General features: G+C 45.0%; 1 protein-coding gene across 1 annotated transcript; it reads left to right on the plus strand.

Moving 5' to 3' along the window:
- Positions 1–3078: 3078 nt before the first annotated feature.
- LOC131218114 (uncharacterized) lies at positions 3079–8144 on the plus strand. Its single transcript, XM_058212796.1, has 2 exons — positions 3079–3372; positions 7548–8144. Exons 1-2 carry the CDS (start codon positions 3079–3081, stop codon positions 8142–8144), a joined length of 891 nt encoding a protein of 296 aa, XP_058068779.1.
- Positions 8145–24265: the final 16121 nt, after the last annotated feature.

The raw sequence follows: 24265 nt of genomic DNA on the forward strand, positions 1-24265 counted from the left end.
CTAAGCCCTAAATAAGCACACCTAACAGACTCTGACCCCGATGACTCGACTATAAATTTCGACTACAGGTACTCAGCCGCAGACTCGGATAGGACGAGGTCCAAGCCTTGATGAAGATACTCCGAGTACCAAGCTAGGAAACCAATCCGAACGTGGACGTGGCCGAAGATCACGCCTAGAGATACGCTCCATTAAGACACGATGCACTACACGATCTGAAGATTGTGGAGTATCTCCACGATTGTAATATCCGCTTGATTGAGTAGATCATGTCGAGATTAACGAACACGATCCGCCTAACCCACAGGTATAAATACTAGGGGACCCTATTGCAACAGGTATGTAATATCTCACACCCTCTCTCTACATTACAAGACTTAGACCCAAATTCCCTAGCCCGACTTATGCATCAGAGGGTCCCCTGTTTAAGCCAGGGTCTCCTTTGCTCACCTTTTTGTGCAGGACTAGGGTCCATTCGAGGTTTGCAGCATTGAGTGGAGGGTGGTCCAGATTTTGACCTCAACAGTAATTATATTTTAATTGATATAATTTTTAGGCGGTCTTATTCACCTCATTTAGAATATAGCCATTAATTCTTTAGCTCAACCAAGCTTTTCACACGTGTCATGATATACTATACCACATAATCTCATTTCTTTCATTTTAAAAACCCAATAAATTCTGAAATTTCATGCATTGAATTTTGATGATACAATTGTTATGGGAAGATCAAAGGCACCTAAACTCTGAGGCCTGAGGTTATTCAGAGCGGACTCGAGGCGCAAGACTAAGCTCAGAGATATGAATAGGCAAAGGCATTACATCCAACCCAACATTCTTTACGCCTTCGACCCAAGGCCTAGGAGGCCAACTCGGAGCTTGGGGCAATCCGGGGTCGAGGCGGTCAGCTCGGAGTAATCCGAGGCTGAGGCAGTCAGCTCGGGACTCAGATCAGAATCTACTAATGAGGGGGACCATGAGGTGTCCCACTACTGCACGATTAGAGACGGTTACTCAACTGCCCACATCCACATGACCGCTGAGCGACTGGGTGGCCAAATTGCTCGCAGAACATAGTGAATGGCCCAAGATGCGCTTACTTACACGGACACGACCATCCTAAGAAAGATGGTATAAATAACACCCTTAGGGGAGGAAGCAAGTATGCAATATCTTGCACTCTCCCTCTACAACTCGACTTAGACCTGATCCCTTGACTTGACTTAGGCATCGGAGGGTCCCCTGTTTAAGTCAGGTCTCCTTTGCTCACCATTATTGTGCAGGTTTAGGACTCAGAAGCGGCTCGGAGTTCGGAGATACGGCAGAGGGCAGTCAAGATTTTGACATCAACATTTTTGGCGCCATCTGTGGAAATTTAATACGAAAAGTCAGTTTCCTATTTTCTAGTACAATGGCACGAAGAAAGAAGAAATCCGCAGCTATGGAGCTGGAGCTAAATGATCAGACTCGGTCTTCCTCACTACTTCACGCTGAGTCAGCTCCGAGACCATCCCAGCATTCTCGTAATCGGGCGAGCAAGTATCGAGCCATGTAAAGCGAGATCTAAGCCTTACGCGACGAAATCAATCAGATGAAGCAACGATAGGAGCAACAGTCGCATCCTGTCCGGGAAACCATCAGACTAGTAGTGGAAGTCGAGTTCACACCGCGGAGTGTGAGACCTAAAGGGTCACAACATCAATCCGCCCGAGTTTCAGCTTCAGTCCAGAACCCCCCTCCGACCCAAAACCAAGTTCTGGCTCGGAACCTAACAACTCGGACTCCAATGAATGCTTCGGTCACTTCGGCCCTGACACCGACGGACCCCCATCATGAGCTGGAGAGGAGAAGGGGGGAAGGACCCCTGAAGTAGAGGCTTTGTGAGAGACGGTAGCTGAAAACAGAGATCTGTGGGAGGCGAGGTTCACGAAACTTAATAATCAGGTTCTAATGCTACAGCAGAATTAGCAACCTTCATCAATTCCTATCACCGTTCAGGTGATGATGGAAGAGACCAAACCTCCCTTCACCTCTTCAATCATGAGCAAGGTGATGCCACAAAGGTTCCAGATACCTCTTGTCATCCAGTATTCTAGGTCTGGAGAGTCATTTGAACATGTAGAGGCCTATCACTCATGGGTGCAAATCCAGACGGCCACGGACACGATAATATGTAGAGGATTTTTGATCACCCTTACTGGATCTGCTTAGAGTTGGTACAAGTAACTCAAGCCTAATTTGGTCGATTCCTTCACAGAGCTTAGCAGATTGTTCCTTACCCAGTTCATAAGTGGTAAGAAGAGTCGGAAGCCGACTACTCATTTGTTCACCATCAGGCAGGGGCCTAAAGAGTCATTGAAGAACTTCATCTCCCGCTTCAATGAGGAGGCATTACAGGTGGAGGATTATGATGATAAAATGGTGCTCTTTGCCATGTTCAGTGATCTAAAAGAGGAAAAGTTTACTTTCTCCATTGGGAAGAACCCGCCGAAGACATTAGCTAAGCTCGTTACAAGAGCTCAAGAATACACTAATGTCGAGGAGTTCTCCAACTCTAGCAAAAATGTCTAAGTAGCAGAGCCACCAACCAAAGGGAAGAGGCTGAGGAACGAAGAACCCCAGTCATCCAGTAAGAAACTAGACGACCATGCCCCTCGTGATCGTCGGCAGAGCAGGAAGCCTGAGGGCAAGTTCCGTTCCTACACTCCCCTCAACACATCTACAGAGCAAATACTGCTGGACATTAGGGTTCAAAAGTTCCTGAATTGGCTTGTTTGCATGAAGGCCGATGCAGAAAGCCGAGACAAGCTTAAATATTGCCGGTTTCATCGTGACCATGGCCATAACACGAGTGACTGCGTGGATCTCAAAGACGAGATCAAGACCCTCATCCGTAAGGGTCATCTGCGCCGATACACTAAGGAAGAGAGAACAGCTTAGAGAGAAGAGAAGCAGAGTAAAGCTGCAGAAGAACCGGTTAAAATTCGTACCATCTTTGGTGGTTCGTCCGGTGGAAGAGACTCAAGCAGGGCTCATAAAGCCCACTCCCGGAAGTATGATCCAGAGCACTACGTCCACATGACCGAGAGGCCAAAGAAAGAGCTTCGAGTCAGTCCTTGCAACCTGACTTTCACAGAAGATAATGTGTGTAGAATCCATCATCCGCACAACGATTCCCTAGTGGTGACGATGACCGTAGCCAACCACAAGGTATACCGCATCCTGGTCGACACCGAGAGCTCGGCTGATATCATCTACTTGGAGGCCTTTGAAAGAATGGGGATTCCAAGATCACGCCTCAGACCTGTGAAGACCCCTCTGCATGGCTTTGCCAGAGAAAGGGTGATCTCCGAAGGAGCTATCTCCCTCCTTGTGACTGCAGGAGAAGGACGACATCAAGTGTAACGCCTCGAACTTTTCAATACTCGAGTATTGAAAGTTCTTGAGCGTTACTAAGAAATTTACTTAGTATCTACATGTGTACGATACCAATCCAACTATCCTAGCCTGACATCCTCACCCTGATACAAACCTAACCATTGGTAATTACCTCCATTCAATAGATTTAACCATCTGACAGTTGATTTCAAGATAAGACCATCCATCACGTGATTTGATGTAAGTACTTTCCCATGAATGACGCGACGAATAACTCCTTATTCGTATTACCTAGATATACATTCTTTTGTAAAAAATATTTAGAAACGTGCCTATAACCATGTGAAGCCATTGGATTTCCCAAAACTCATAAATAAACAATAATTATGAAAATGTCATTGACCTAGACCCCTGAATTCTATATCACATGGTTCCCACAATCCATTCCATGTGAAATTTTATACCAGCCCTAATCATCATAAATTAACCATACACATTGAATTTCAATCCCTAAATTGTAGTAAATTAGCTACTTGACCTTTACATCCGTTCGTGCACTTATCAGATCAAGATTCTGATCCGTTCATCTTGTTCATCACCTATGATATATACTTAACCCACCATCAGAACTACGATCTGAGAAACATACACACGTGAATAAGACACTCTAATTTAACTATATACATGTTCTACCCCTATTTACTCCAGAAACCCGCTTTACATCCATCCATTTACGAAACTGACCGTACATCCACATACATATATAATCAGAGTGTTAACCATTAAGCCCCCTTATTTTTAGCAAGTCATCTGACCACCCATCATGATAGGATCCGCCAAATGGGCCTTCCAAATATGAGGATAAACCGATCATCACGAATATTTTAGGGTTTAAGTCCAAACTACCAGATAACTTGTCAATCAAAGGTGTACAAATGTTATTGGGAATTACGAGGTGTGTTAACCACTAAAGGAGCATCTTGGTCATCCTTAAGAGATCCTAGCCCAAATTTAACTGGTTGAGAGATCTCAAGAAATAGTGATCGGTGGCGAAATTTTGCCTATATTTGACGGTACAGTTAGAAGTTACATACGATAGAAGTTACAACAATGGAAAAGGGCAAAATTGTAAATCATATATCAAAATTCATATACACAGTGACATGAAATAGGATTTTTACATGTGAGCACTCACACATTCTATGGGGCCCGCCCATAGCATGGATCTACTTCAAACTTTAGGCCATGGGCTCACACAACGAGCTAAAGACGGTGAACAGAGCATATTGCCTACCAGACATAACGAATAGACCCCACCAAATGCCACTGTGAAACACGTATCTTGTTACGTGGTTAGCCAATCACGTAGATTACGTGACTCCAGCAACATCCAAGCATGGGCTGCCTACATTGGGAATCAGTGTGGCCCACCATCGTGAGCATTTAGAGTCATCCGAACCATATAGTGTATTCGTAGGACATAGCCGACTGAGCCCCAACAGTTTTCACTACCAACCTGATACGAAAAACCAAACGCATTCCCATCCAAAATTCGTCCGCGAGCAACGCAAAGAGATGTCGGTGCTGTTTCAAACTCCTTGCGTAAGAGAACTGCACAGTGGGCATCTGAACAAATCCGGACCTTCGATCTAAGGCCCACTCAAGCGTCCTTAAATTAATCCGAACTAATGGAAAGAAACAACACAAGGGAAAACAAATCATAAGGAAATTTGCCATTAAAACAGGGGTCATCTTCCCCATCGGAAGATCTACCGTCCACTCCTCATTGACCATCCGTTCCATGATCCAAAACGATCATTCAATAGACCATTAAGAGTAATGTAAGATTAGGAAAAACCCAAACAGAGGAAGACAGCTGTGAACTGCCTTACGCAGTCCGCCTGCAAAGTTTCTGCACAGCTTGTTTGCACTGGACACTCCGCGTACAAACCACGCTGGAATAGTCTAGAAACCCCTTCTGCCTATAAAAGCCATGCATCGGACCGAAAGGGAATAAAAAAAAAAAGAAAAAAAGAAAACGGCAAGAGAGAGAGAAATAAGGAGAGAGAGTGGTCCATCCGCAATGCCTGACCCAAGAGAAAGAATAGAGAAAGAGAGAGGGAGCTCTGTTCGTCCAGCGAAGGAGCAACGTCCAACCATTTCCAGGGAAGAAAGAAAGAACGAAAAGGGAAAGGGAAGAAAAAGAGAGAGAAGATGGTGTGATGAGTTAACTCATCGAGTCCTTTGACTAAGTCAGGGCCAAGTTCAGATAAAGTGTGTAATATCTAATGTCTTGATTAGTTAAGCCCAATATCTAGGCCATAAACATAACCCTAGGTTTAATCCTAATCTTGTAAACCTTGTAGATCTTATGATATAGGATAAGATTGAATGTGAAGAAGTATGCAGGAACACCTAGCCTCGAATGAGGACAATTCGACTTTAAAGGTGAGGGTTTTATCCTTTAAGCTTACACTAATTTAAGTCGTTATATTTATCCTGCCTTTTACATGCTTTCATATTACTTTAAATCTTCCATGCTATTATATGTTTCACCATCAATTATTAGCCTCTTTCGTGCCTTTTACGATATGAATTATCTTATCTTTTCATGTCTTTAATGATGTGAATTATTTTGCCCTTCATGTTTATATTTTCTGAGAATTATCCTAGCAATTGATTTGATTAACATTCTTACAGCTATTGGCCCTTTGGGGATTACGATATTATGTCAATTATAAGTGATTTCTTTGAATTTATGTGAGGCCATGGATACAAGCCTGCCCATGCCTCATCAATTTATTGAGTTGGCCCTGCCACTCATCTCTTTATTTAAGTTGTCCATTGCCACTCTTCGTATTATAGAGTTGACCATTGTCACTCTTCTCTTATTATGATTGGCCATTGCCACTTGTGTTGAGTTGACCCTTGTCACTCTTCTCTTTATTATTTTGGCCTCGTGCCGTCTATCTTTACGGCTTGGGCATGTGTCTTGTCATTCCAGAACCTCCATAATTTAGTTGATATTCTTTATGATTCAGACTCAATTATATTCGTTATGATTTAGTTTATATTCTCTATAAGTGTAAGTGATGTGTAGGATGTATCACAACTAGTGATTCAAATATTCTATCATGGACGTAATGCGCTCTGGGTAGAGACCCTCTTGGGACACATAAGTCCTTGAGCCTTCGGGTAGTGGTGCACAAATCGATGTGTGTAATTCGTAAATATAGTGTCACATCACTTCGGGATTGGATGTTACAAATAGTCACTTCATAAACAAATCGTGTCACGTAATTCACCCAGCCCATGTGTTGTGCACTCTGAGGAGTTCTCGTAAATCCACGGTAGCATTGGCCATGCCAGCGAATATTCGTAGTTATGGGATGTGAGTCGAGGCGGTTATCTATAAATAGTATTCCACATTGTGATGATCACTACGTATGATGAGCCCCACATACTTTGCTAGGCATGTATCTCATGTAGGTTGGTTGTGCATGCTGATACCCTCGTGATAGTGGAGCACGGGACGTATCAAACCCTTACTTTACCAGTTATGAATCTCTTGAATTATTGTTAATCTTAAAGGATAACCTTCACTATGAGTAGGGCATTGACCCTCTCCCAACCATACAGATTATGCAGATGACATACAGATTGAAGACTTAGAAGACAGCTTTCCTATAGAAGACTATACTGAAATAATGAGAGGATAGTCCATGAATTAGTTTTATACTTCCGCTGCGAATTCTGATATTGTAAAAATCTCCCTTGAGAAGGCATTTGATTATTCTTTTTACAGATATAATATAATTAATTACAGTTGATTTCATTCTTGTGAATGTTATCTTCTTGAACGTACCTGGATCTGAATAAATGAAAAAAATGGGGAGCGATTTAACCAAAGCATCCCAGTTTATATATCATTAACACCCGGTTTCCTCAGGCATGAGTACAAACTCTGGCCGTGAAAATTCGGGTTGTTACATCAAGTCACCCTTCTGGTGGACTTCCTTGTCGTTAACGTGCTGTTAGTGCATAACGTCATTTTGGGCAGACCTTCCCTCAATGCAATGAGGGCGGTCGTGTCCACGTACCATCTAATGATAAAGTTTCCCGCCGAGGGTGGAATAGGCTACCTCTAAGGCGATCAATGTGGGGCTCAGAAATGTTATGCCATAGCAGTGAGGAAAAGGTCAGGGAAGCAGGCCCTCACCATCAATGTCCTTAATCCCAGGGGACCTACAGAGGATTCATCTGTGGAGGACTCAGAGGTTGTACCACTTAATGAAGAAGATCCGAGCAAAACCGTTCAGCTCGGGATGTCATTGAATTCCGAGCAACGATTTGAGATGTTGGCCTTCCTGCAGCAGCAAAGAGACATCTTCACATGGTCATATGAGGACATGCCGGGAATGTCTCCCGATGTCATGGTCCACAGGCTAAATGTGGACTCAGATTACAGGCCAGTGAAACAGAAGAGGAGAGCGTTCGATGCCAAGCGATATGCAGCCATAGCCAATGAGGTCTCCAAACTCCTCAGCGTTGGCTTCATCGAGGAGGTGCACTATCTAGATTGGATCGCAAATGTGGTCCTTGTCAAGAAAGCAAATAGGAAGTGGTGGGTCTGTGTAAACTACTCAGACCTGAACAAGGCCTATCCTAAGGATAGTTTTCCCTTACCTCAGATCGACCAGCTGGTAGACAGTACAACTGGGCATGAACTGCTCTCCTTCCTGGACGCCTATTTTGGGTACAACTAAATTGCGATGCACCCCTCAAACAGGCAAAAGACTACCTTCATCATTGACAAGGGACTCTACTGTTACCGGGTCAAGCCGTTCAGCCTGAAGAATGCTGGGGCCACGTATCAGAGATTGGTGAATCAGATGTTCGCCAAGTAGATAGGATGTACCATGGAAGTTTACGTTGATGACATGCTCGTCAAAAGCATCAGGGCGTCCGATCACCTAACGGATCTCGAAGAGACCTTCTCCATCCTCTGAGAATACCGTATGAAGTTGAATCCCGCGAAGTGTGCTTTCGGAGTCAGCTCCAGCAAATTCCTCGGGTTTCAAGTCAGTCAGCGGGGCATTGAAGCAATCCTAACAAGATCAAGGCGCTCCTCGATATGAGTTTGCCTCGGACGACAAAAGAGATACAATGTCTCACCGGACGAGTAGCAGTGATCGGACGGTTCATATCCAGAGCCACTGACAAATGCCTCCCCTTCTTTCAGCAGTTGAAGAGTCATAAGAAGGCCGATTGGACATCGGAATGTGAGTAAACCATCCATCAGTTGAAGCAGTATTTAGGCTCACCACCCCTACTGTCCAAGCCTGAAGAAGGCGAGTCCTTGTTCTTGTATCTGGTAATCTCGGCCTCAGTGGTCAGCTCCGCGCAGATCAGGGAGGTGGGGGACAAGCAACACCCTGTGTACTATGTGAGCAAAGCAATGGTGCCTGCCGAGACGAGGTACCAACCTTTGGAGAAGTTGGCACTCTATCTGATTGTCTTGGCTCGGAGGTTATGCCCATACTTCCAGGCCCATTCCATTATTGTCTTGACCGACTCTCCCCTCAGGTAAGTCCTCCAGAAGCCCGAGGTGTCAGGTCAGCTAACTAAGTAGGCGATCGAACTCAGGGAGTTTAATATCCAATTCTAACCAAGGACCACGATTAAGGGTCAAGCTGTGGTCGATTTCATTGCAGAGTTCACTGCCCCAAACGTAGAGGGGACAAGCGTCGAAGTGGAAGCAGCTCCTTCACCCACTCCTCCAGCGAATCAAGGTACAGAGTCAGGACCGAAGTGGATCCTCTTCGTGTACAGGTTATCCAACGCCAAGCATGCTGGAGCAGGGATTGTCCTAGTCACGCCTGATTCTACACATATCCAGTATGCAATTAGACTCGGCTTCAAAGCCTCTAATAATGAAGCAGATTATGAGGCCCTGTTGGCTGGACTCCGACTAGCGGCGGGTATGGGGATCCAGTCCCTCGAGGTGCGTGCGACTCTTACCTGGTGGTGAACCATATCTCCACAGAATATGAGGCTAAGGAGACCAGGATGGTGGCTTATCTGGCCGAGGCCAGAAAGTTGATAGAAAAGTTTTGGAGCTGCACTATCAATCAAGTACCAAGATCAGAGAATTCCTAGGCCGACGCCCTCGCAAGGTGTAACGCCCCGACTTTTCAGGACCCGAGTATATGACCCGTGTCCCAAAAACCAGAGTGTTAACCTTAAAGGATGGTTAAATTCAATATATAATATTTTCTTTTCAATTTCAGAGTAAGCAAATGAGCGTAGAATGGACAAATCATACATAATGAAAATTTTTTATTTACGTTTAGAATGTACAAGAAGTTGCCCATAATGACTTATACAAACCAATGCCTCTGAATTTAAATAAGTACAAGATTTACATGATTTAATACATGAAGGATAACAGAAAGCATATAAATATAAGCCGCAAGATCACGCAACTCCTGTAGGCAAATACAGTCATACATCCCTGGTGATCGTACTCTGCTCCTCATCAAGTCTGAACATGCATATCACTTAAGCCACCTGTACTACCTATACCGTTGTATATTTGATGGATGAGTAGTCAACTCAGTATGAATTCCCCTCAAGATTACACACCGCAGCATTAGGTAGGAAATAGTATAAAACATACAGGCAACCAAAATAGAATAAATGCAGTCTTATTATATGCACGAATGTGTGAATGCAATTATTGTCCTGGGTAAAACATTCAGACGGACATTGGGATTGTCACCCATGTAAGCCCTATATCCTAGACCGTACCGTTCCGTAGGCTTCCGCGGTCTTCCCGGTCAAATTTCGGCAACCTTCGACCTTTATCCGACGTTTGCGCGTGACCTTGAGACATACGCCGTCAACCCGAGTCGACTCAACCCGTGACTTGTACCCTAGCGACCGCGCCATCGCCGTAATTCCAATGTCGTGACTTGCGTGCCGATCCGATACCCTGGTCAGGAGATGTGGGTCAACGTTCAGTGCGAGGAAAACACCGTGCGTACGAATTCCGAGAGAATCTCTATGACTTGTCACATCAGTCCATCAATCAATCAATCTCATCATGTCAAGTACATGTCAAGTACACATCACCTCTCACCCTTCCCCAAGCAACCCCTAAAGTCAAAAGTTTCTTACAAGCCCATACCCCTTCTTACACAATCTACCCCAAAGTCAAAAAGGCTCTTACACACCCATCCCTCTCTCTCTCATCCATCACTCTATCACATCTCCCTCTCTTTACAACACTCTCTCTCTTATTCTCAAACCACATTCCAAGCAACCCAAAGGAAAAAATCCCACGACCAAGCATTTTCCCAAACCTCCAAGAGAGCTTTGTGTGTGGCCCAATTCCCACCCTCTCATCTCCCATCTCAACCATCCAAACTCCATCTCCTCCATTGGAATCGAAGCTAAGGAGCAAAGGAAGCCTAGGGAGTAAGAAGGAATGGTGGGTGATCTTGGATTTTTATCTTCATTCATTTCTTTTGATTTAAGGGTCCATATATGTGGGACCCACTTTGATGTATGCTTGTATCCAAGAGGGGCCCGTAGTGGCTGGGCTCCTCCGTTATCTCCGATCTCTTTCTCTCTCTCTCTCTCTCTCTATGATAAATGGCCCACCTATGGTGTGCGTATTTTATCCACGCCACCCGACGAATGGGCCACCTTGATCTCAATTTGGGGCATGCATGATTGGACGGTCACACAAGCCTGAACGAAGGGAAAAATACACATCAGCTTGATCCAATCTGGTGGCCCACTACAAGGGACGACCATGATGTTGGGTGTCATCCAGCACCGTCCAGCTTGGGCTGGACACGCCGGATGGTGGGACCCATAACTCCAGTGGTAGGTTGAGTGAAAGACACCTCATTTCAACGCTGGACATAGCTACAATGGTAGGCTGAGTGAGTGAAAGATACCTCGTTGCAACACTGAGGTCATGGCATTAATGGCCGAGGGAGGGTGGCTAACAGTGAAGTGTGGCTGGAAGTGGGGTCTATGGGACCCATCTACACCATCCATCCTATTCCTCATCTCATTTTAGGTGTTGAACCGAGAAATGAGGCCAATCAGATAATCAAGCGGGCCATACCATAGAAAACTGTGTTTTATACCGTTCAAGGCTATTAGGACCCACCTTGTTGTTTCTACACGCCAAACATGCCGAATATTGGACTTGTTTGGTGTGTTTTGAGCCCTAGAATCCATTGGATGGAGTAGATTCTCAAGAAGCGGGCCCCACATGTGAAAAACTTCTGCAAATCAAATATATATATATATATATATATAAACACAGTAGCCGACGCTGACAGGCCCAGCCGTGGGCCCCACCATGATGTGGTTTTGAGATGCACACCGTGCATTTGGTAGGCCCCCTTAGGGCAGAGGGTCACCCAAAAAATCAGCCTAATCGAAGCTCAAGTGGCAGGAAACAGTGAGATTGAGTGGTTGTCATTGAAATCCCTTTTGGGTTCTCACTCTCAACAGATTGGATGGAAAATAAACATTACGGTGGGCCCCATGTGGGCTGCACCTGATATGGGTGCTGTCCAGGCCGTCTGGGGCCTGGACGTGGATATAGTATATTATATTATATATATAGTATACATTATATTAAATATATTATATACTATATTATACAATATATACATAATGGTGGGCCTACGTGGGATCCACCTCTACCTTTCTAGTGCAGCAACTGTAGTATAATAGTTATACAGTGGCCCCTACTTAACGGCAGCAAGCCTGCAGGCCCCACATTAATGTATGTATTTTACACCATTATTGTTTGAACGGTGGGGTCCACCATGATGCATACGTTGTATCCAAACCGTCCAACCACATTGAGATATCATTTTCATGGCATGAGCAAAAGGTTGGGTTAGATCTAAAGTTCAAAGTGGACCCCACCATTTAAATAGTGGACCGTGACATCCACCGTTCAACTTCTAAGGGCAACAGTAGTTTCCAATTTAGTTGATATTTGTTTTCATTTCATCTATCTCTATGTTAACTTGTGAATAGGTCAAATCCCAAAAATATACGAGTGTGGGCTCTATTTGATATACATGAGGCCCATTTGACTCGGCCCATTTGACTTGGCCCAATTGATTCGACCCATTTGATCGGCCCATTCGATCGGCCCATTCGATATATATGAGGCCCAATGAGACATATGTGAGGCCTTTGTGTGGGCCGAGTGTGATGTATATGAGGCCCAGTGCAACGTGAGATTCTACCATGATGTGTGTGATGATTTTTTTTGGCGGTCACGCCTCGGGAGCAATGATGGTTTAACATCTACATTATAAGAGAAATGATGGTTAAATGTCCACATTGTAACTCTCCTGAGGGCCCATTGTTAGGCCCATACTTGTAGTGTGAGGGCTGTCTAGGCCCATCTTCGTTGTGAACAGAGTCCATCACCATATATAACATGTTTAGAATAGTTCCATGATTCATGATCGTATGCATCATATGTATGCTTGATATGAGGAGTGACTGATCATAGCATATGCCTTCGAGCAATTTGTTGATGGGCTCCCGGATAGGCGGTAATGCCCCACATGAGTGCACGATACGTGCATGATTGCTGCATGACTGGATAGTGTGATCCATGCATTTCGCATTGTGTGACATGGTTACTGTACGCCCTAGTGACATCAGGGTCGTAGCCTCCACAGGAGTATCGTGGTTGGCAGGATTAGATACCGAAAATCTTGTTCTACATGGGGTGCTATAGATATCCCTGGGTGAAAGTCCTTAAACCCTTATGGTACCAGGAGGTTGCTCCAACGTCTAGACTGAGTGGGTGCATGAGCGTCGAGTGCTGAATACCATGAGGCTGCGCTTTCCATTGCATCGTGGTCGGTTGGAAGGGGGTGCAGCCTTACCCGCCCGAGAGGAGGGGACAAAGCTAGGCTGAGTTTGACCAGCTTGAGGAATGGGTCCACTATCGACGAGCCAAGTCTGATATTGGCAGGCGGATAGTGAGGTCTTTTCCACTCACCTTATTACGCGCGATGGGGCGACAATCTGGCTTAGAGTGTACTAGACCCCTGTTATATTCCAGAGTTGAGCTATATAGATATGTGGATTTAGATGAGGATTCGCATGCTTGAGTTGCATTTCGCACCGCATGGCCTTGGTATGGCTGACATCATTCATGCCTTACATCGCATGGCCTTGGTACGACTAATAGCATTCATGGATTCATCAGCATATTCTGCATTACTCTGATATTGCATAATTATATTACTACCTTATGCACACACTTACACCACCCTCTAAGCTTTCCATAAGCTTATGTACGACCATTGCATGCAGGTAACGTTGGACCGCAGCAGTGCTGAGGCAGGAGCGCATGGCAGATCATCTTGGAGCTTTTTGTCCATTATCATTATATTTCCCTTTATACTCATTGTACTTGTAAAGTTTTTTATCATAGTGAAAATGTGATGGAGTTTTTGGTTGTTGTTTGTGAGTTATGCCTTTGGTTACGCTTATTACTAATCAAACTAATGTTGAAAATCCTCCTCGTAGCATCCCAGGATCGGAACCTGGCGAATGGGCACTGGGAGCCAAGAATGGGATACTACGGAGGCTGTTGGCACCGGATTCAGCGATCGCGAATTTTATGAGCCCGGTTTCCGAGTTCAGGGCGTGACAACCGATGCAATCATTGACCTGGGTAAAACGTCCAGACGGTCTGTGCCCCAGGTAAAACATCCAGACGGGCATTGGGCTCGTCATCCATGAATATGACTAGTCATCAGCACAACACTCAGCGTACGCATGGGCATGATAATCCAAGTCATCATCATAAATCGAATGACTGGTCATTAGCGTAACACTCAACACAATCGCATGGGCATAATGCCATCGTAATATCCCATGTATGTATGATTAGCCAAGTCATTATTAGTCCATTTATAACCAGCATGTTAAATAAGTTCAAAGGTCACTGCGGGGAGCGTATAGCCCAGCGTAGACCGACAGCTTCGGCATAGGTCCCATACCACCATCCTCGGCTCATGAGACTACCACCTTAGGATGTTTAATGGAACCTCGTCGACTAGTGGCCAATCATATTATAGTATATAGGGCTTACCATTACATGGTTGCACAGTATAAAACATTGGACCCATATAGAGAAAATACCAAAACAAAGCCATATAGGGCTAATATCAAAATAAGCCACATAGGGCGAGTATTAGACCATGCGATAAAAGACCATCTTTGAAAACCATTGGACACAACAACCCTAGATGGTAGGCCCACATCAATGGTCAATTTAAACCACCATTCAATAACCACTAAGCCGAAGGTCCATTACAATCACAACCAGTCGGGTTACATCCCAAGTATGGGTGTACATTTATAGGTCAGGGTTTCCCACTAATGTATCAATTTAAATTCCATAAGCAATCTACAAATAGTCCATAGGCATGAAATAAATATGCAGGATAAACATTAAGCATATAATATAGCAATTCAATTCCAACAGTTAACATATGTGATTATAAAATGGAGATATCAATTATAAATTTAGATTAAAAAAACTATAACTTAAGCTAATGGGAAAATGGAGAGCTCAATGGGAAGAATCATTACCTTATACTTTGAATCGCCTACCAGTGTTGCTAGAGAGTGCGAGTTTCCTTAGAATCAAACCCTATCATGAATTGTAAAGCTATACAATTAGGTCCAAGCTTACACACTATTTAGGGTTAAAGTTTTAACCATTTGTTTGGATCACTTAGGTTTTGGTTATGGGATTTGAACCCTATTTTGTGTGGCCATTTATGATACTATCAACGGAAGGAATTAAATGAATAAAATTAATCAGGTGAATTGGTTATAACTTTTAAGAGTATTAACAATGGCTACTATTATATTAATTTATCTAATACAACCCACGATGAATAATAATATTAATAATTCCAAAACAATTATTAATATTAATAATATACTTAACATTTAGCCAACATGATACTAATAGTTATTTTGATGAAAATAAATAGTGTGTTCTAGCGTTAATAATATTTCGAGAATGACAAGGTAAAATATTAATATTTTAATAATGATAATTTTTATATGCATCAATTAATACCCGAATGACTAATTTACTAATGGTCAATCATATCTAATTTTAATAATCCAAAAAATGGTAATAATAGTAGCAATTAAATCTGGAAGTAAAAGTGGACGCACCTTGTCGACTCAGTCTGAGTCGAATTGACTCGGCTTCCTCCCACTCTCTCCTCTTCCTTCCTCTTCTCATTCTTCTTACAACACATGACTATCATCCCCACATCAACCTTGGTCTCAAGTTATCAGCTGAGTCAACTTAGCTAGGCCATTACATTACCCCACTGAGTTGACTCACTCCCTCTCCCTCTTCTTTCTTTTTCTCTCTTTTCTCTCACTCTTTTCTACTTTCTTTCTCCCTTTCTATCCTTGCTGGAAACCTGACTGGACTAGGCCTTATCTGACCCGTCAGACTCGGCAACGAGTCAGCCCATGACTCAGGCCCAAACTATGTTGACTCGGCTTGGCTAGGCCAACTACACACCCCTCTCTCTATTTCCCTTTTTTCTTTCTTCTTCTCCCTGCTGGGATGTCTAGCAATGAGTCTAGATGGACTAAACCCAGCCTGACTCGGTTCAGCCTCTTTCTTCTTCTCCTTTCTTCTTTCTCTCTCTATTTCTCTTTTTTCTTTCTTCTTCAATGTGATGCAGCTGCACCACGTCAACCCTCTCTTTATTTCTCTTCTATCTCTCCCTTCTTCCTCCTCATTCTTCCACCTTTTTCTTTCTTCTATTTCTTTCTTCTTTTCTCTTTCTTTCCACTACCTTCCTCACAATAGGACAGCAAGTTGGACCCGCACCATGACAGCCAGATGGCTCGCCGCACGTAACTAGGCCCAACAACTTGACAGACTCAGATAGAGTCTTGGTGAAGTTAGGGGCTTGATCACCCTCTCATGTCTCTCCTTATTTCTTTCTTTTCTTTCTTCTAGCACCAGGGACGTCTCCATCTGGTGAGACGCTGAAGATGGCACGCCCGAACCGGTCCTGACTCGGTTTTGAACGGTGAGGGAGGATAATGGCCATTAATGGCATTTTCACCATCACCACATTTTCTTCGAATCTGACCCAATCAGACAGTCCATGAGGACCCTAGAGAGCTTGTAGGTAAGCTTCATCGAAGTTTTAAGGGGATTCGGTCGGTGGGTTCAAAGGTAGATGATTTCGGTGGGTTTCTTCAAGCGGCTGCAAGTGAGTGGAGTCGTGGCATGGTGTTTAGGTTTTTCCCCCTTTATTGTAAGCCCTGGATCTCCTAGAGCCGTTAGATCGAAGATATACGGTCTAGATTTGTTCTAGCTGAAGCTGTTTCAAATACCATGGGTAGGGGAAAATGAGTTGTGGTTTTTCTTGAAATGCTTAAACCACTCGCATTGGACGGAGGAGATCCTCTTAAATGGACGACCGAGATCAGCTGAAGACCCCTCACATGGATCGCCAAGCTGGCGGCAGCAAGGATAGTTTCCATTTTTGGAAACATGGTTTTTTGTGGTCTATAAGCTCCTGGATTTGTGGCCACACATGTGTACATATTCGCATGAAATAGATGGGGTTTTAGTCATCCTCTCGTCGTGTACACGATGGTCGAATCAAATCATGGAAGTGGGCCCACCCTCATGGGCCATGATCACGAACAAAGACGGTTGTCTGTCTGCTGTTGAAAGCCGGGGAGAGAGAAGTCTCTCTTTTTAGAGAAACTTTGATCAAGGGAGCTTTGACCGCTCCAGCTAGTATAGTGCACATCATGCACGTTGGCTAAGGTGCGCACACACCTTTATGTGTGGTCTATCAAGATGTTTATGGGAAATCCACCCCGTCCATTTGATCACTAGGGTCTTATTATGACCATAGGTCAAGGACGGGTCCCTTCTACAACTCAGATGGGCCGTTCTCCTATGTCTTTAGCTCTCAGATGTGGAATTTCATTGATCTGATGGCCAGATACGCTGTCTTTGACCACCAACGGTCAGAAAGGTCCTAAGGGCTATTCAAGTGGGTTTCTAATAGCTGTTTGTATTGTCTTTCTAAATGGTTTACTAACCAATATTAATATTAATGTTAATCTTGATCATAACTACTTTATTATAAACTATATATTGTTATCATTAGTTGTTTTACTTTATTTCTATCACTATTGTTATTATTATTACTATTTTCTCCATCATGCATGCATGCATTTTTTATTTTTTATTTTTCATGTCATGGGTCCCACTCTGTAAGTTAGGACTATCCATCTCATGACTTTATATTATTAAATATTTAATTATTATTACATATTCATTGTTATCTATTTATCTTCCTATTATATTTATATTTAAGATATGGGACTACCCACTTCATGGTTTTATATTATTAATATTTAACCAATATCGTCTATGCGTTGTTTATTTATTATCTTTATTTATTTACTTATTCATTATTATTATTATACCTATGTAGGATGTGAGACTACTCGTTGTGCGTCATTCAGCTACCTACCCTAACTTTAGGGTCGCTTTGCACTAGTGCGAGCTACACCACATGAATCTTTAATTGCTAAATCATGATTTAATAAGCATTCAGACAATCCAACGATTGGATTGACTAACATTAAATTTTCAGTAACCATTGGGATATTAAAGAATGCTTAGGTGTGATTCGGGAGTTGGATATGAAACCAGGTAACCCGATCTATGTTTTCAAATGGTAGATCCTAAGAAGATAGGTCTCTTTGGCAGTATGACGATCCATCTTGAAAATCGACGGATAGATAGTTTGACGTTTGGATTGATATGGTTTTCAACGGTTGGATTTAGGCTAGGATGGACGTGAATGTTCACTTAGCCAGGCATGCATTATTTTAAATTTGGTTATACGATAATACCTGAGTATCGAAAAGTATGGGGTGTTACACAAGGCTAACCTCAGCCACGGAGGGAAAGATTCTTCGGGTCATCCTTGTAGAGTTCATAGAGCATCTGAACATTGACCGAACGGAGCAGGAAACAATCAACCCAGTGAATGTCACACCGAGTTGGATGTACCTGATTTATAATTACCTCACATTTGGTGAGGTCCCCTCGGACAGGTTGGAGGTAAAACGTCCGAGGGTTAGAGTTGCACGATATATAGTCTTGGATAGGATCCCATAAAAGAAGGGGCATTCACATCCCTACCTCAGGTGTCTCCGACCCGATGAAGCAGACTACGTGATTCAGGAGATTTATGAAGGCATCTGCGAAAATCACTCTGGTGGTCGGACCCTGGCTCTGAAGATACTCCGTCAAGGATATTTCTAGCCGATTATTAGGGAGGACTCGAAGAACTACGTCCAGAGGTGTGATAAGTGCCAGTGATATGCGATCGTGCCAAGGCAACCTGCAGAAGAGATGACCCCCATGAGCGGGCCATGGCCGTTCACCCAATGGGGAATCGATATCATCGTACCTCTGCCCACTGGGAAAGGACAGGTCAAGTTCGCTATTATTGTAGTCGACTACTTTAGCAAGTGGGCCGAGGTCGAGCCTGTCATAAAAATCACAGGGCAGAAGGTGATCGACTTTGTATAGAATAACATCTTCTGTCGGTTCGGAATCCCGCCCACTATTGTTTCCGATAACGGTAAGCAATTCGACAATGATAAGTTCCGAGGCATGTGTTAGGAGCTCGGCATTTCAAATGCATACTCGTTGCCTCGACACCCGCAATCAAATGGACAAGTGGAGGCAGTGAACAAAGTCATCAAACACCACCTTAAAACAAAGTTGAAGAAAGCAAAAGGCAGCTGGGCCGAGGAGCTCCCATTCATTCTCTGGGCCTACAGGACTACAGCTCAGTCGTCTATCGGGGAAACCCCATTTTTGTTGTCTTACGGTTTGGAAGTAATGGTGCCAGTCGAGAATGGTTTCCCTACAACTCGAGTCAGGAATTATCAGGAAGATCAGAACACCAAGCAGATTGCAGCCAATCTGGACCTACTTGAGGAAGCTAGAAATATCTCCAGAGTTCGAGTTGCTGCTCGGCATCAGCAGGTGGCACGATTTTACAACTCTAAGGTCAAGACTCGATGATTTCGACCAAGCGACTTGCTCCTCTGCCGAGTTTTCTAGAACACTGCAGAGCCGAGGGTTGGGGTACTCGGACCCAATTGGAAGGAGACCTACCGCGTGGTCCGATCGACCAGGCCAGGCTCCTACCACTCGAAGGATCTTGAAGGGCATCAGCTTCCCTACCCCTGGAACGCCGAACTTCTGAAAATCTATTACCTTTGATATACTGGCTGCTGAAGTCCCCCAATAAGTGTACACCTCGAAGCGGCTAGCCTCTTAAGGCTTTCAATAAAATCTATGTTTCTACATAATCTACTTGAACGACTTGTCGACAAACAGAAAAAAGTTACCTCTCAGAAGCGAGGGCTAACTCAACAGACTTATCCCTTAAAGAAGGGGTTAGTACGTTAACCCACAAAAATTCGTCAAGGGATCCCCTCATATTTAGGGGAAAAGCCCATGGACGACCTGATCCCTTGATGAAGAGGTCAGCTCGTCGTACGACCAACGGATCTAAAAAAATGATTGTCGCTCGTCATTCGTGGGGGGGTTGACCCCTCAAGGGGTCGGTCCTTACAATTTTAACATCACAAGATTCTACGAAATAACCAAGGGGTCTCCTAGGTATGGGAAGACAGTCCTGGGATTAGCCGACTTGCTAAGGAGTTGGCTCGTCAATCAACAACTTAACATCTAACAATCATCATTCAAAAAATTAATCATGTTATATTGTACCCTCTCCAGAGGGTTAAAAAGATTATCCACAAAATTATCCATAAAAAAACTATTGTTTAAGGAGTTAAAAGAGAAAGGGGGTATCAAAAACTATTCAGTCAGAGGGAGTTGAGAGCCAGCAGCTAGGCTCGAGGAGACATCCTCAGCCGGTCTCTCCCCTGTGTCCTCGGAAGTATGGGACTCAATGTTGAGATCCGGGTAGAGCTCCTGGACTGCATCGATACAGGCGTCGAAGCCGCAGTTGTAGAACTTGTTAGCCTCAGCGGTCCTCTCCTCCAAGGTCTTAAATGCATCCACCGTAGTGGCCACTGCCAATGCTAGGGAGGCTTCATCCTCAGCCTGTTGAGCTTCTTTTGCCTTCGCTACCACTCAGCTGAGCTCTTCTGCCGCGTCAGCCTTGGTCCGCACCAGTGCGTCCCCCAATCAGGCATTATCCTTTGCGAGCAAGTCGGTGTGAGCCCTGACTCCTGTCAGCTCAGCTGCAGAAGCATCGCAACTTGCTTGAAGGTCGTTGATGACCCCATGGAGCTATAACTCGCTCGCCTTTCCATCGTCTAGCTACCCGTGCAATTCCGCTTGCTCTACTCGCAGGACTACAACCTCGTCTCGGAGAGTCCTGACTTCATCCCTGAGAGCTGCTATCTTCCTGTTATTTTGCGTGATCTCCCTCAACCTCTCCCAAGTCATCAGGAGCCTTAGGACGGACTAAATCAAAATAAGAATATAAGCATATAAACGCGACAAAAAAGGAATCAAGGCAAGAAAGGTTAGTAAAGATACCCTGTAGAAGACAGAGGCTATGTCGTTCATAAAGGACTTGTCCGACTTGTTGAGGAGGGCAACAATCACCTCCTCTGGAACATACTTCGTAGCCCAGCGAACTAAGCCTGACATGTGATAACCTAGCAAGAGTCTGCCCCCACTGGTTCCAACCCGAGTAGATCCGGTCACTCCCCTTGCCCCAGTCCCGTTGCCTGCCGAAGCTTGAGCCTCAGCCCTGGGATTATCTTCGACTTCGGGAGGAAAGAGCATTGCATCAGCTATTCGACTGACCTCCTCCCGTTCGGAGGAAGACGGGATGGCTACGCAGGGTTCGAGGGCGAGAGGAGGTGCCTCGGAGGCATGAGGGGCGACGATGGGAGGAGGAATCAGAGCTAGAACTTTGTCGGTCGTGGCCCTGACCGCGGTGTTGGTTGGAAGTACTGAAGCTGTAGCAACAAAAATTGGAGCTGTAGCAATAAAAATTGAAGCCGCAACAGCAGAAGCTGGAGTTGTGGCAACAGAAATCGGGGAGTCACCTACCTCTTCCGACTCGTCGTCTTTATCCGCGGTTCGGATCTCAGCATCTCTTCGACAGATGGGGGAGCCTTCCTCTTCTGAGATCCGGAGGCCTCAGCCATGCCTGCATATGTGACAGTGAGTTAATGTTTAAGTTGCAAAACCTTCAGCATCAGCAAAATAAAAAGCAAAGCGGCACTTACTGAATGAGGTAGGGAGTGGCTTGGACCGACAGAGCCCAGACCGATAAAGGTTGTCCGCAGTGATCAAGACCGACCAAGATCGTAGTTCCTCTGAACGTGCCCTGGCCTTGGCGATCTGATTCTTCTGATCCAAGGAGAGTAGAGGCTAGCCCCTCGGAAAGTCTGTAAAAATGAAGATAAACGCTGGTCAAAGTATAGTAAGTAGGGGAGTATTGTAAAGAGTTTGTTCGGGATTCGACCTGGAAGAGTAAATCGGGTAGGGACCTGAGTCCTGAAATTCCTGAGCTCCGCCGCCGGTGCTTCCCACTTGTCCGAAGCCCAGAACCACTTGTTCTTCTAATCCTTGTTAGAGGATGGAAGTTGCAGGACTAACCCTGAGCCCTTGCTGTCGCGGGTCACGAAGTAGTACCACGGCTCCTGACTATCGTGCTTGATTAAGTATAGACTCATCAGCTCTTCCGGTGTTAGCTCCGAGTTCTTGGCTTGACACCATATGATGTATGAGGATATTAAAGCCCTCCAAGCATTAGGAGTAAACTGGTCTAGGGCCAGTCCCAAGTAAGCTGTCAGGGCGCGGATGAAGGGATGCATCGGAAGGCAGAGTCCACATTTTAGTGCACAGAGAAAAATCGTAACTTTCCCTTCAGCAGGATCTCCAGGGGTGTTATGAGGCTCAGGAACTCATATATGGATGGAGTCCGAGATCTGAAATTCTGATCGGATCGAGTCCATCTAGGACTCGACCAGCATGGAGCCTCCTGGGACAATCTCTGTAGTTCGCCCACTTGCGAGGATCTCTGTAACCCCTCCCGTTGGATCTCGGGAGGCCTTTTTTTCGCCCTTACGGCGCGTCCAAGTCCCGACCTCTTTGCCCTTCCTGGGCGGAGGGTAAAGGAGTACTGTATCAAGGGGACCCTCGGAGGCTTCTCGCCTATCATCCGAGCTCTCTGTCCTAGAATTGTCTTCAAAGGCATAATTGTCTCGGACCATTTCCGAGTTGTTCGACATTTCGAGAAAACAAAGGAAATAAGAGTAAGCCGGAAGTGAGGGGGGGACTCACCGGAAGCTATCCAGAACGGTCACCGGAAATCGCCTCTACTGAAAGTTGGTGATTAGTCGAAATCGCCTCTCCCGCAGGTCATACTCACCGGAAATCACCTTCGCTGGAAATCGCCTCCTTAGGCAGCTCACAATAACGAAAATTTGGAATAGAGGAAGTGAGGGTGTTTTTGAGCGCTAGGGTTTATATAATCCTTGAGTGATTCTCACATTTATGGCGAGGCATGACGACTGCAGCTGAACCGTCACGAGCCGACTTTCGAAGACACGTGGCGAAGAGCCACTGGCCCAAGCGCTGCCGAGTCGCGTGCCCCTGGCATTGGGCGACGTGCTCTGAGTAGTGGAAGCGTCACCTAGTCGTCTTTCTTGGCTTACGTGGGGGCCCCTCATGATTACCCTAACGATTCGAAATCCTAACCGTCGCCACGCGTCCACTTGAGGTGAACCTGCAGACAGTAAACCCCGAGTACGTATGTTCTTGGATATGGGAGTCATGATTGTGGCCGTACACATTAGAGGCTCGACGCTGGAGTTTACTGATTTTTCACATGTATTTACTATCTGAGTCCGTGCCCGAACTCGGAGAGTAGGGGGCTTCTGTTATGGGAAGATCAAAGGCACTTGAACTCCGAGGCCTGAGATTATTCAAAGCCAACTCGAGGCGCAAGACTAAGCTCGGAGATATGAATAGGTAGAGGCGTGACATCTAACTCGACATTCTTTACGCCTTCGACCCAAGGCCTAGGAGGCCAACTTGGAGCTTGGGGCGATCCGGGGCCGAGGCGGTCGGCTCAGAGTAATCCGAGGCCAAGGCAGTCGGCTTGGGACTCAGATCGGAGTCTACTAATGAGGGGGACCATGAGGTGTCCCACTACTGCACGATTAGTGACGGTTACTCAACCGCACACGTCCGCACGACCGCTAAGCGACTGGGTGGCCAAACTGCCCGCAAAATGCGGTGAATGGCCCAAGATGGGCCTACTTACACGGACACGACCATCCTAAGCAAGAGGGTATAAATAACACCCTTAGGGGAGGAAACAGGTACGCAATATCTTGCACTCTCCCTCTACAACTCGACTTAGACCCTGATTCCCTTGACCTGACTTAGGCAACGAAGGGTCCCCTATTTAAGCCGGGGTCTCCTTTACTTACCATTGTTGTGCAGGTTTAGGACTAAGAGGCGGCTCGGAGTTCGGAGATCCATGCGGACAGCGGTCAAGATTTTGACAGCAACAACAATACTTTATTCAAAGGTCCTTTTTATTAATGTTGGTTGCGATTGGGATGGTTTTTTTTTTTTTGTTTTGTGTTTCTTCTCCCTACCTTTCCTTTGTGATTGGAAGAGATTACCGCTATGTGCTTGACTAGCATAAAAGTGGATCGGACTCATTTCAGTGTGGTTCAAAGTTTCTACACGACTTGAATGTACTCCACATGATACAAAATT

Source organism: Magnolia sinica, chromosome 11, assembly GCF_029962835.1.
Source record: "Magnolia sinica isolate HGM2019 chromosome 11, MsV1, whole genome shotgun sequence".
Lineage (NCBI taxonomy): Eukaryota > Viridiplantae > Streptophyta > Magnoliopsida > Magnoliales > Magnoliaceae > Magnolia > Magnolia sinica.

Coding starts and splice junctions, on each gene's coding strand:
- LOC131218114 (XM_058212796.1), top strand. CDS start 3,079: ATGACCGAGAGGCCAAAGAAAGAGCTTCGAGTCAGTCCTTGCAACCTG. Junction 3,373..7,547: donor AAGGAGCTATCTCCCTCCTT/GTGACTGCAGGA, acceptor TGTGGGGCTCAG/AAATGTTATGCCATAGCAGT.